At 40.7% G+C, this 13830-nt stretch overlaps 1 protein-coding gene across 5 annotated transcripts; it reads left to right on the plus strand.

The window, feature by feature from the left end:
* Positions 1-927: 927 nt before the first annotated feature.
* Positions 928-13830, plus strand: cnpy2 (canopy FGF signaling regulator 2). 5 transcript variants are annotated; one of them, XM_008104002.3, is made up of 6 exons: positions 928-1084; positions 4383-4510; positions 6437-6552; positions 7988-8185; positions 9278-9374; positions 12780-13830. In XM_008104002.3, the coding sequence occupies exons 2-6, from the start codon at positions 4411-4413 to the stop codon at positions 12821-12823; spliced, it is 555 nt and encodes a 184-aa protein (XP_008102209.1). In that variant the 5' UTR covers positions 928-1084; positions 4383-4410; the 3' UTR covers positions 12824-13830. The 5 variants fall into 5 exon arrangements, with proteins under 5 accessions (XP_008102209.1, XP_003216989.1, XP_003216990.1 ...); XM_003216941.4 differs by lacking the exon at positions 928-1084 and adding an exon at positions 1101-1253; XM_003216942.4 differs by lacking the exon at positions 928-1084 and adding an exon at positions 1294-1314.

Here is a 13830-nt window from a genome sequence, read left to right on the forward strand (position 1 = left end):
TAGCCACCCACCTGGATGGTTTCAGACTTTGGAGTATTTTGGATTTCTGATTTAGACATGCTCAACCTATATAAACTATTCCAGAGTACTATATATAGCTTTGGGGACACCTAGAAAGTTGAACCACAAAGTGTGGAATGGAACACAGTTTTTCTTGGGGTGCATCTACACCATTTTAACTGCCATAGCTCCCTGCTATAGGATGATAGAAGTTGTAGGTTGGTGAGGTGCCATCACTCTTCGGCAAAGAAAGCTAAAGGCTGGGTTGCTGTGAGTTTTCCGGGCTGTATGGCCATGTTCCAGAAGCATCCTCAGAGGTTGTGAGGTTTGTTGGAAACGAGTCAAGTGAGGTTTATATATCTCTGAAATAATGTCCAGGGTAGGAGAACTCTTGTCGGTTGGAGGCAAGTGTGAATGTTGCTGTTGGCCACCTTGATTAGCATTGAATGGCCGTGCAGCTTCAAGGCCTGGCTGTTTCCTGCTTGGGGGAATCCTTTGCTGGGAGGTGTTAGCTGGCCCTGATTGTTTTCCTGTCTGGAATTCCCGTTTTCAGAGAGTTGCACATTATTTACTGTCCCGATTTTAGAGGCCTTGCAAAACTACAACTCCCAAGCTATAACACTGAGCCATGGCAGTTCAAGTGCTGTGAAACCGCGTTAATTCTACAGTGTAGGTGAGTGCCGAAAGAGGCGGGAGGTGAACCAGGGCACGGCTCCTTCACCCACTTGTTGATAGCCACGTTGCACTCCGAAAGGGACGAGTTGAGCTTGAGCTTTCCAAATTCACATACTGCACACTTTTTTGTAAGTGGGCGGGAAAAGCCAGTCTTCGAGAAAGGCGTGGCCGACTGGCAGCCACGCCTCCTTAAACATAAACGCGCCCACTTTCACTCCCTGGCCACGCCTCCTTTCGCCTAGCCACGCCCATGCCCCATCGGCCAACCGCACTGTTCGCCACGCGAGCCGAGGGGCCCTGAGGGGGTCCTTGAACAAGATTGAGTCGTCTTGAACGCGCCTGTATTGCAGAGAGGCCGCTTTTTTCTGCGGGAGTTCAACAAAAGGTGTTCGAGAAGCGCAAAATCAGGGTGCGTGGTACGGCCGTGGGTCATCTTTCTCGTGTGGCGTTGACAAAGTTGGACCAGGGGAAGACTTCAGTAATCAGGCAGTAATTGGACACCCGCAAAGAAGAGGCATCTCTGAGGCGCCGATGTAGCCGGCACTGAGTTGGGGATTGAGGCGGTCTCGGGTCTCGCGGTGAGAGCAGCGTGTTGGAGGACCGGGGAGATCACTGTAGGAAGCAACGGAGGCATTTAAAGTGGGTAGTAGGTCAGGAAGTCTGTGGGGTCCACCCACACTGCACAGTTAATGCAGTTCGGTACCACTTTAATGCAATAGAATAATGGGAGGCACCAGCACTCTTTGGCAGAGAAAGCTCAGGGCTTGTAAAACTACAATTCCCGTGATTCCATCGCGTTGAGCTAAAGCGGGGTCGAACTGCATTAATTCTACCGTGTAGGTCACATCCTGGGTTGGACTTCCTTCCTCTCAGCCACGCATTGCCTCCATCAAATGGGGATAAATCGCAATGGCCTCCCTTGCAGGTTGTTGGGAAGGTCAGGGAGATTCTGCATTGCACGTCTTGGAAGTCTTGTTGTTAAAGAGGACGCTCCCGACCAGTGGTCGGTTCTCCAAGAATATTGCACTACAACAGAGGGGAGCAGGCAGATTAAGGATGGTGCAGGTTCTCTCTGAGAATATGTATACATGGAATACCAACACTTGCAGGGCGATGGGACATAGTTTTCTGTCGGGGGAAGATGCAGGCCAGGAATGGTGATGGCCAAACAATGGAGGATTGTTATGTTTTCAGTACAGAATGAGAGAACAACTCAACGTACAGTAGAGTCTCACTTATCCAACATAAACGGGCCGGCAGAACGTTGGATAAGCGAGTATGTTGGATAATAAGGAGGGATTAAGGAAAAGCCTATTAAACATCAAATTAGGTAATGATTTTACAAATTAAGCACCAAAAACATCATGTTATACAACAAATTTGACAGAAAAAGTAGTTCAATACGCAGTATTGCTATGTAGTAATGACTGTATTTACGAATTTAGCACCAAAATATCATGATGTATTGAAAACATTGACTACAAAAATGCATTGAATAATCCAGAACGTTAGATAAGTGAGACTCTACTGTATATCCCACAGAGTTGCTGTGAGTTTTCCAGGCTGTATGGCCATGTTCCAGAAGCATTTTCTCCTGACGTTTCACCCACATCTATGACATGCATTCTCAGAGGTTGTGAGATATATTAGAAACTAGCTCAGTGAGGTTTATATATCTCTGGAAGGTCCAGGGTAGGAGAAGGAACTCTTGTCTGTTGGAGGCAAGTCTAAATGTTTCAATCAGCCAGCTTGATTAGTAGTGAATAGCCTTGCAGCTTCAAAGCCTGGCTGCTTCCTTCCCGGGGATCCTTTGTTGGGAGATGTTAGCTGGCCCTGGTTATTTCCTGTCTGGAATTCCCCTGTCTTCTGAGTGTTCTTTATTTACTGTCCTGATTTTAGAGGTTTTTAAATACTGGTAGCCAGATTTTGTTCATGGTTTCCTACTTTCTCTTGAAATTATCCACATGCTTGTGGATTTCAGTGGCTTCCCTGTGTAGTCTGACACTATAGTTGTTATAGTGGTCCAGCATTTCAGTGTTCTCAAATAATATTATGTGTCCAGGTTGGTTCATCAAGTGCTCTGCTATGGCTGACTTCTCTGGTTGAGCTCATCTGCAGTGTCTTTCATGTTTCTTGATATTCATGTTCACTTAATGAACCAACCTGGACACAGCATATTATTTGGAAACACAGAAATGCTGGACCACTCTAACAACCACCATGTTAGACTACACAGAGAAGCCACTGAAATCCACTAACAATGTGGACAATTTCAGCAGAAACAAGGAAACCATGAAAATGAACAATATCTGGCTACCAGTATTTAAAAACTCTAAAATCAGGACAGTAAATAAAGAACAACATTCTGAAGCCAGAGGAATTCCAGACATGAAACAATCAAGGCCAGCTAACACCTCCCAACAAAGGATACCCCCCAGGCAGGAAACAGCCAGGCTTTATCGCTACAAGGCCATTAAATGCTAATCAAGGTGGTCAATAGCAACATTCACACTTGCCTCAAATCGGCAAAAGTTCTTTCTCCCACCCTGGACTTTTCACAGATACAGTAGAGTCTCACTAATCCAAGCTTCACTTATCCAAGCTTCTGTATTATCCAAGGCAGTCTGCCTTTTAGTAGTCATTGTTTTTGTAGTAAATGTTGCAATGTTTTGGTGCCAAATTAGTAAATACAGTAATTACTACATAACAGTACTGTGTATTGAACTGCTTTTTCTGTCAATTTCTTGTAAAACATGATGTTTTGGTGCTTAATTTGTAAAATCATAATGTAATTTTTTCTTAATCCCTCTTTATTATCCAAGATTTTTGCTTATCCAATGAGCACCAACCCCTAGAGTCGGTCACGACTGGACTTAATGTCAGGGAAAACTTTACCTTTTTAAAAATGTTCTGCCGGCCCGTTTATCTTGGATAAGTGAGACTCTACTGTATATATAAACCCAACTTGCCTTGTTTCCAACAGACCTCACAACCTCTGAGGATGCCTGTCATAGATGTGGCGACACGTCAGGAGAGAATGCTTCTGGAACATGGCCATACAGCCCGGAAAACTCACAACAACCCACTGGTTCTAGCCATGAAAGCCTTCAACAACACATTGACTAAACTGGCAACAACTTATTGGTCCAAAGCATCTAATGGACCAAAGTTTGGGAGCAACTGCACTACAAGTTCCATTACTCCAGCCAGTATGGTCATAGGAGATGAGCAGGCAGATTAAGAATGGCGCAGGATCTCTCAGACAATATATATTCCTGGAATACCAACACTTACAGGGCGATGGGATACAGTTTTTGTTGAGGGAAGATGCAGGCTAGGGATGCTGATGGCCAAACAATTGAGGATTATTATGCTTTCAGTACAAATTGAGAAAACAACATCTATCCCACAGAGTCAGTAAGGGAAGACACAGGGAACACTCTGGGAACCAAAAATAACGGTTGCCTATGGACAGTTTGCACAAAGAGCACTTTGTGCTTTAGACCTGAGCCTTGGCAGCAAATGCTACCTTCCAGAATACAGCTTAGCATAGTATGCTGTATTAAAGCAGCCCTGGATGAATATGAAGGGACACATGCACATATTTTGAAGTTTTGTGTAGTTTTTCCTTCTAATTCAAGAAGTTTGCTTTGGGATTTCAAGAAGCAGCTTGAAATAGCTTCCATAATGTCTGACTTTCCATGCAGATTGTGGCTCTTGCCCCCACCCACAAAGATGAATAGGTGGATTTTGAGCACGGCTTGCCGCTCCATAATCCTCCTGCTGCTTTTGAGCGGTGCTTTTGCCCGGAGGAGTCAAGATCTCCGCTGTGGAGGTAAACTAACCTATTTTCTCATTGATTTCATTCATAATGTGGAGTAGATAACATTTGAAAAATATGAATTCAAAAATAATGATATGCCAGCTCCTTTCAAACTTTTTTTCTTCTGTAAATTCTTTCCATACTGGCCCAGTCTACTGATTTTTCTGAGATTTTTCCTGAGTATAAAGTCTACATTAGATTGCAGGGAGAGACTGGTATGTTGGGAAAACTGTCTTTTGTGGAAGGTTATCCATAGTTACTGCTAAGTCTCATCTTGAGAAATCCTTGTAGTTCTCCTGAAGAACCTCAGAGCTACTGTACTTACACTACTGTATGGGCTCCCCAAATATGATTTAAAGGTCACTTCCCATATTGCCCTTTTTCTGGTTTTTAAAATAGAGAATGAATTGCCTCTCATAGAAGACTTCAGAACTGTCAATCATCTTTTAAATATGGTAGGTTTTTGGGGGGAGGGGGAATTGCACTATTTAACATCAAAAGGTACTAATATTTCAAAACAAGAAGCACACTTGTATTCTTGTTTTGTTCTTCTTTTGGAGCATTTTTGGAATTTGACAGTTCCAGAGGCTGCTCTGTTCTTTAACATGCAGGCACGAATTATGTTCTGTGTTCTGTCTCTCTCTCATTTCATTGTTGCCTGGAGCCAAAAAGTAAAGCAAGGGAATGCCTTATGATAAGGATACAGAGTTGGGAGCTGTGGGCTCCACCCACTCACCCGTGGTCTCTCATCTAACTCTTACCATAGGCTAGTGGTTCTCAACCTGTGTTTTGGCTTTCAACTTCCAGAAATCCTAACAGCTGGTAAACTGGCTAGGATTTCTGCTAGTTGTAGGCCAAAGCACTTGGGGATCCACAGGTTGAAAACCACTGTTATAGACCCTAATCCCAAGGATCTGTCACTTATCATACATTGCCTACTTTTTGCAGCAGAATTTTCTCACACTACATATACCTCAGCTGTATGCTGTGTGTGCATGCGTGTGAAGCCCTTTGCCTGTGTCTTGAATGTGTATATTAAGAGGAGGACTTTGCTACAGACATCATTCCTATTCAATAGAATGAAAAGAACCCCTTTATGGAATGCAACTTGCCAGCCCTTTCAGGCATGGCTCAGTTCTGAATATAGCTCCAATACATGCCTGGAACCATGTTCTTTCCCCTTCCTAATTGTTCAGCTAACTCATTACTTAAACAGTTAAGGATTAACTTATGGGGAGGCTGCTTAATGGTGGTTTCCAAGTGGCATAATTTTTCAGGAGGGGAGGTGGGAGACATGCATATTGGAGTATTGTCCTTCATGGTTCAAGAAAGTAGCTGAGGGGATGGGGACTGACAAGCAGCTAAGCAGAATAAAACATAAAAGAGACAGTGGTAAAACCTCTGCTGAAAAGGTCCTCCCTGAAACCCACTATACAGTAAGACCTATGTCTCCTAATTGATTTTCTCCTCACTATCTACAGCTCTTGTCTCTCTAATGTAGGTTGTAAATCCTCTGTTCACGCCTTGCTTAAGTAGTTTTCAGACATATGCACCTTTCCATGAGCTGCTCCCATATTTTGAGGAAAATGTTTGTTTAGTGGCCAAACTTGGGGACTATTCCTAACATTACTAGTAAACCTCAGAGCTAAAGTTTGTGTGATGGAAGGAAAAAAGGGCAGTTGGATTTATCCCCTATCCCTTGAACTAATGAGAGGAGTTGAAAGGGTGAAGTGGAACCTGTTAAAGGTGACATTGAGTAGAATGAGAATATTTGGTGTATTTTTCCAGAAATTTTTATCGTCAGGCTGGTTAGGAGATGAAGATAATGTGGTTCAATTTTGTGGTAATGTGGGAAGATAGTGAATGTTCTTTTTTTAAAGGTCTATAAGCAATTTACCTTGAATGTGTTTTTTTATTATTTTCTCTTTCTGCTTTAAGCATGCCGGGCCCTGGTGGATGAGCTGGAGTGGGAAATTTCTCAAGTAGACCCCAAGAAAACCATCCAGATAGGTTCCTTTCGCATCAATCCAGATGGAAGTCAGTCCATTGTAGAGGTAACACTTCTCATACTTTCATTATAGTAGTTGAATTTTCAAGGGTTTTGCTGCAATTCTCAAAATAGGAAGTCAGAGACATGGGCCCTATTTCCCCCATTTGGATTCCTTCTCTAAATCTATATTTAATGTGGCAAGAATGTGCTCCTACTCAGAAGGAGATAGGATAATCCCCAGCATTTTATATTTAATGTTGTCACAGTAAATAGAAATATTTTTCCTGTAATACCAACACTGCTGAAAATTCTGATTCAGAGTTCAATAACAGAATCCATAAAATTGCAGCGTAGATGTGAAAATATGTCAAAACTGTTCAGCATTATCTCCCAGGATATTTTTTCCAGGATATTCTATATGCTCCTTGGTTTTAACTGAATTTTAAAACTGACTGATGCTTTTCTGTTGAAAGAATTTAAAAATATATTTTATGATAGATGGTTTAGGAGCCTTAGTGTGCAAAACAGTAATTAGTAATGAATGATTTAATAAAGAAACCAAACAATTAGGTGAACATTTAGCAGCTCCATGTTCACTGCAAACAAGCAAAGCTGCAAAAATGATAGAAACTAAAGTATGCTCCTGCCCCTAAAAGCTATCTATAAATAGGCTTTTGCATACCTTTTTAGTGCAAACATACAGTTGTATTCGGATGTTGCTTTACAAGATCCTGATAAACTTTAATTGACTGTGAGTAGTAGACAGGTTTTTTTCCCAATCCTCCTAAGCACCTGTCAGACAGGTGTTCCTCAAATGTCAGAGCTCTGTTTGTAGCAGTACTTTCATATCTGCCTCTGAGAAGGCTAATGGAAAAATAATTTTAGCTCTTTTTAATATTACATCTTGGAGAACTACTTACAGAGATTTGGAGCTGATTTCAGAAGGCCCTGCCTTCTTCCTTCAGCAATTACAGGATGTCCTTGACAAGATCTTTGATCTTAAATAAGAATGTCCCTACAGTGATTGAGATGCTCTCTGAGACCTACAGATCCCAAGGGAAGAAGTATTTGAAAGCCAACATTTACAGCATGAATGCTTGTACTAGCAGCATTGTGGATGTAGTTGAAAATCTTCAAACGTTAGAGGCAAAGCTGAGAGCATAATGAAAGGGATCTTGGAGTCAGGATTTCTGGAGTTTTTATTCCTGACACTGTATTGTAAAAGTTTCAGCTGGGTTGCTAATGCATTTGTCTACAGCAGAGAAATTAGGCGTTTCATAAGCTCCTGTTGGCTCCTGTTTTATGTGTGATTATACTGTTTTTGTGTGATGATGTTCGTGTTGTCCAGTTTATCTAAATGATTGGCGACTCCTCAGTGGTAGGTTGTGTGAAACAGCCCTAAAGATCACTTGTTGAACCTCCAGCAACTGGTAATAGAGTGGGAAAATGGCTGGATTTTTTCCCAGATAATGGAAGAGATGGTGTGCTTTTTCCTGTAGGTGCCCTATGCCAGGTCTGAAGCTCACTTGACAGAACTGTTGGAGCGTGTCTGTGAGAAGATGAATGACTATGGAGAGAAAGTAGACACTTCTACCAGCCGGAAAAACTATGTGAGAGTGATCTCTCATGACGGAACCAAGATGGATCTTTCTGAAACCAAAATTGATGGTGATGTGACATCCAGCCTGAAGTTTGCAGTGAGTAATACATGGAATGAAGTTGGGTTAGGGACTATCCTTGTAGATTTGGATTACTAGGGGAAAATGCTGGATCCTCCTGGCTGTGTGGTCTTCTTCCTGTGTTTGAATGTTTTACTTGGGAATGTACAGTCTGTGACCCATGACTGTTCTGGGTGCAGCTGAGGAAATGGTTACAGAAAACAGGATAAAAGGAGCCTATAAAGTAAGGATGAAAAATCTGTGGCCTTGCAGACATTTTTGGGATCTGTGTCCAGAATCAGTAGAAATTGTAATCCAATAAAATCCAACAAAATCAGCAGGCACAAAGTCTCTTTCATGGTTGCCGAAAGAGCAACCATGATGTATGTATGGGTTACATACAAAGACTGTCTAACTCTTCTGAAAATATAGGGATAGTTTTAAGGGTTATAAGATATCAAGGTAATCTCTCAGTGATTACAGCACATTTAAAACTCGAGGGAATCTTTTTAATTCAGAGATTGCATACAATGTATCTGTGACAATGCATATATTTGGTAACCATAAAAGATGAATAAGATCCTACCCACGCTTTTCCTGTCCTGAACAATCTCTCTCTTTTTTTTTCCTGTCCTGAACAATCTCTCATATGCTGGGATTATGCTTCTTTGTGCACCTTTTTGGTACAATAGTGTCTCACTTATCCAACATAAACGGGCCAGCAGAATGTTGGATAAGCGAATATGTTGGATAATAAGGAGGGATTAAGGAAAAGCCTATTAAACATCAAATTAGGTTATGATTTTACAAATTAAGCACCAAAACATCATGTTATACATCAAATTTGACAGAAAAAGTAGTTCAATACGCAGTAATGCTATGTAGTAATTACTGTATTTACGAATTTAGCACCAAAATATCACGATGTATTGAAAACATTGACTACAAAAATGCATTGGATAATCCAGAACGTCGGATAAGTGAGACTCTACTGTATATATTTTTATGGTTGAAGCTCTGAGCTGGCCTAACATTGGTGGGTTGAAAAATAGGCTTGCTTAGTATACCCTTTGGATGGGGAGCAGGGATGTGGAAAACTGACTGGCCGATCTCCTTGGATCTCCTGTGCAGTGTGAGAGCATAGCTGAAGAGTATGAAGATGAGCTCATAGAATTCTTCTCCCATGAGGCAGAAAATGTCAAGGACCGACTATGCAGCAAACGAACAGGTAAGCATGAGGTCATCCACTGAAAGAATAGGTTGTCCATCATTAAGAGTAGAAAGCATACACAGTAGCTTATAATACCATCTGTGTAGTTCAGAGGATAGGAAGTATGGCTGCACTGCTGAGTTGATTGGTCAGTTAGATTAAAAATGACTGATCAATTTTTAAAACTCACTCACTTGATTGGGCAGCCCATGCTTTTAAATACACACACACACTTGCAGTAATAACAACACCAACAACAAAACCTTTGCTGTCATAACGTGTATGGAAAGAAATTCCCTTGATTCAGAGAGAAAATAATTATGTTCTAAAATAGCACCTTGTGCCTAGAATAATGTGTCTTGTGTGCACAATCTTAAATGAAGTAAAGAACATTCTCTTTTGTAGAAGTGTTGTTTAATACATACGTTTCAAACTTGTCCGATCAATGGACTAAGATTTTTTTCACCCAGGTGATGGTCCTAGACAAGCTTGAGTTCATATTTGAGTATGCACAAGTTAAATCTTATTTCAGTAGATCTGTACATTTCCCACAAGAAATATCTGACCCAAGAACAATGAATAATATGTTCTGTTTGTTAGCAGACAGGAACAGTACATTGTTAGCCAAAAAGTCAAATCTGAGCCCTTGTATGCCCTACAGCAGAATGGGCAACCTGTAAAATACCTCTACCTAATTTCTTGTTGCCCTCAGTCTTGTCTGAAATGCCCTCTGCAAGTGATCAGTTCACATATCTGTGAGCAACCTGTTGCTCCTACAGCAGTCCTCTAGTTAGGGAGGGAAGGTGGTTGCAATGGATCAACAGCTGACAGTGGCAGAAACAAGAGAACCAGCTTCTCAATTTGGGGTTAATTCCTTACCCATCACTTGACTTTGAGCTCACCAGATCACATCATGCAGCTTCCAAAAGTTACCATGAGGGGCCTCTAGGTATTGTTGAACTGTAGTTGTCAGTCTTAGCCAGCATGGTTGCCTCATAATGGGAGCTGCATTCCAGCAAAATATGAAAAGCTGTGAGTTGCCCAATCCTCAATTACTTGAGGAGAATGCAGCTGTCAGGAGAAAAAAGGCTCTCAATTGCTGTCCTATATCTTTGTTTCTATGTCTCAGTTTAGACATTAACACCAAAATTGTTTCTATTAACTATCATTTAGGATGCATACTGTGGTTTTGATTTGTAAAGTTAATGTGTTAATGTTAGAGCTGTGAGTTTAAGAGCAGGGAAACCAAGGTTTAAATCCTTGTTCAGGCTAATGTTGAGCCAGAAACTCTGGCAGCTTAAACTATATACAGAACAGTTGTGAGGATAAATATGAAGGAAGACATCTGAGGTCCTTGGAAGAAGGACAGTGAGATGTAAACATGACAAGACAAACAGACACACCTTGCTCTAGAACTTTTTTTGATTATGTTGTTCATCTTTTCAGTACTCAGCTTTGTTTATTCGCTGTAGTGTCCATACGGTGGCTGCCTCTGGTGGTAGAGCAAAGTCGGGGCATTAGGATTTTTCAGTTTCATCCTTGCTCCAAATGCGATGAGCAGGATTGTGGTTTGTGAAGCCATTTCAGATTGTGGTTTACAATTTCAATTTGCCAGCCAATTTCAAACTATCATTGCAATAACAATAACATTATCCAACAGAACAATTTGTTTTGGTTTTTTTGGCGTTTCAATGTTAAACCTGTTCAGAACATTGCATTGCATAGACCAATTTATAAAATTATTTCTTTGGTATGAAATAAGTAGATTTTCATGCAGTACACTTCTTTTAATTTTTAATATGTTTCCTTCATACTTAAAAAGACATTAATTTAAACACATTAAAATATCCTGATTATTTATAGGTGAGCAGAGTGAAGAGTAGTATATGGCATATCTTTTGTATCTCAAAAACTAAACTGATCGGAGAAAACTGGTGCCAGTTTTGGAATTATCAGGTCAAATATACTCCGAAACAGATCTAAAATTTGAGCACCAAACTGTGTGTTGTAATTGATCTTTGACTGTTTGATGTGATATTTGCATAATTTATTTTGGAATACCGTGGCCCTATGTAAACTTCCATATAATGCAGTTTTGTAATGCAGTATAAGTGTATTGAACTACATTATATAGTAGTATAGATGGACCTTTGACTTTTGAATTATTTGCTTGCCTGGCAGGAAATACACTTTCAGTAGCATAATTAAAATATTGCTCTTGTAAAACAGCTTCTTCTGTTTTGGGGCTTAGGCTAAGTTATACTTCTTTTATTGTCTCAAAGTGTCCAGGAAACCTAAATTATTTGCAGTTGGAAGAATGCTGAGATACTCTTTTCTTTTATAAGCCCCTTCAGATAATTTTGAGTCCCCTTTTCCTTTTCCCCCCCGCATCTCTGGATTTTCACTGCCTGTGAGTAGAGTGTCCAGCAGCCAGTTGACAGCATGTTGTTCAGGAAACTGGCTCTTCCTGTAACATTGAGCTATTTTTGGACAACAAACCTGACTGTGCTGGTTTCCACCTGACCTTTCCCCTCTAGTGTTTGAGGACTCAAGGCATGCTGTGGCAGTGCTGCCAAAGTACAGCACCTATTTCTGACACTCAGAATCGTATGTGGTGCTTTGTTTCACAATAGGCTTCCTGGAGTATCCAGCCAAGGAATTAACACACAAATCCTCCTGTTTTAGGTGAAAAGCTGACTTAACCGAGGAGGTCTAGACAAAGTCACTTCTTAATAGCCATTAATGCTGTTATAGATCAACAAGATGAGGCTGGCAGCTGTTGTTGGCAGACATAAGTGGCCTTAATGATTGGCTCGCAGCCAAATCAATTGCATATTCACCTGATCTGGCCATACAAACTATTTGCCAAAGCTGTTGGGATTGCGTAGCTAGTCTCATGATGTTCATGGTATTTAGATAAGTTAACCCTGTACGATCCCATGATCTCAGAGCAATTGCTAAGTCATCGTTGGCTCAATTTCTATTCACAACAGAGAAGGGAGATTTTAAGCCTTATTTTTCCATCAAGTAAAAAATGGCTTGAACCAAACAGCTTTGAAAAGAGGAGCCAGACTGAGAGAAGTGTTTCAACAAGGAACAATAGAATGAATATCGCAAAATGATCATGGGCTTCTCTTGCTATCTCTATTTGACTCACAATATCTTGTATTTGCTCCCTCGGGATTTCACAAACATATAGATGTGGCCTGCAAATTTTTTCATTCACAATATGACTGCAGGCAGGCATTATGTGGATTAGCAGGTCATACATTTGGTAGGCATAGAATTATGCAACATCGTTATACTGCTAGTTCATGTTATTATGATATACTGTGATATTGAGTAAACCTGAATCAGCCTGCCTGTCTAGCTGGAAGTTCCAGTACTTGTACTAAGTTACTTGTTTTTGTGCTTCCTTTGTAGATCTTTGTGACCACGCCTTGCATCTCTCACACGATGAATTGTGAAATGCAGTGGCTTGATGAATGGGTTTATTAGTCCTTTGAAGACCACCTCCCTTTTTCCAGTTCCTCTAAGTCTGTTCCAGAAACCTCATTTCCATTTTGGGATGTGCTCGCTACATTCAGTCTGGAAACCAACGAACTGACATGTAAAAGAATACACGAGCAAAGCTTCTTTGTAGACTTTCTTTAGGAAAACAAAAGATGCTGTGTCCCCATTTGACTTTTTGTAAAATCTCTCATGTGGAACAGAAGAAACTTCCATTTCAGGAGTGCGGTTCATTTTTTCTACTGCATTGACAATGATTCTGTGTTGCAAAGTTTTTTTAAAAAATGCTATTGTCATTCTGCAGATTAATTAATCTGTAGGTTGAGCCACATAATTCATGGATTCCCTCCAAAGTTCACTAAAACTTGAATCATTGAATCTTATGAGTTCTATTGTTATTCTGCTACTATTTTATCATGACACTAGGCAGATGATTCCATTTCTCTATGTAATCTCTTGAAGAGCATAATTGAAGAAGGCCCCCCACTTATTCATTCCAAACAAGGAGCTACTGTAAGGAGGATCAGTCAATGGCATAAGAGTGAAAAGGTTGACCAGCCACGTGGAGGCCCAAGAAGCTGTTGCCAGTAACTGTTTCACGCTGTTGGTGTAATAGTAGGGTTACTTCTTGGATTTGTTGGATTTGTCTTGGATATGGGAAATTCATATGAACCAGATGAGCTAGGTCGCAAGCCAGTCTGAACAGAATGCCTGTAAAGAAGTGATTCCAAGTTCTCTTTGAACCAGTGGGCTGACCTTTGGGAAAGGCCAATATCCATCTTATAGAGTCCAAGAAGGTACTGGTTTGAAGCATTAAGCATTTGGAAAATTAGGGAAAGGTGGGTCATATTCTTCAAAGGGCTTTTTAAACATTTGATATCTTTTCTTCTTATCACCTATTTTCAGGATTTTGGATTAAAAGTCTGTCAGTGATGGCAAGAAAATAAATCATGCTGTGATTCAA

This window comes from Anolis carolinensis, chromosome 2, assembly GCF_035594765.1.
Source record: "Anolis carolinensis isolate JA03-04 chromosome 2, rAnoCar3.1.pri, whole genome shotgun sequence".
NCBI lineage: Eukaryota > Metazoa > Chordata > Lepidosauria > Squamata > Dactyloidae > Anolis > Anolis carolinensis.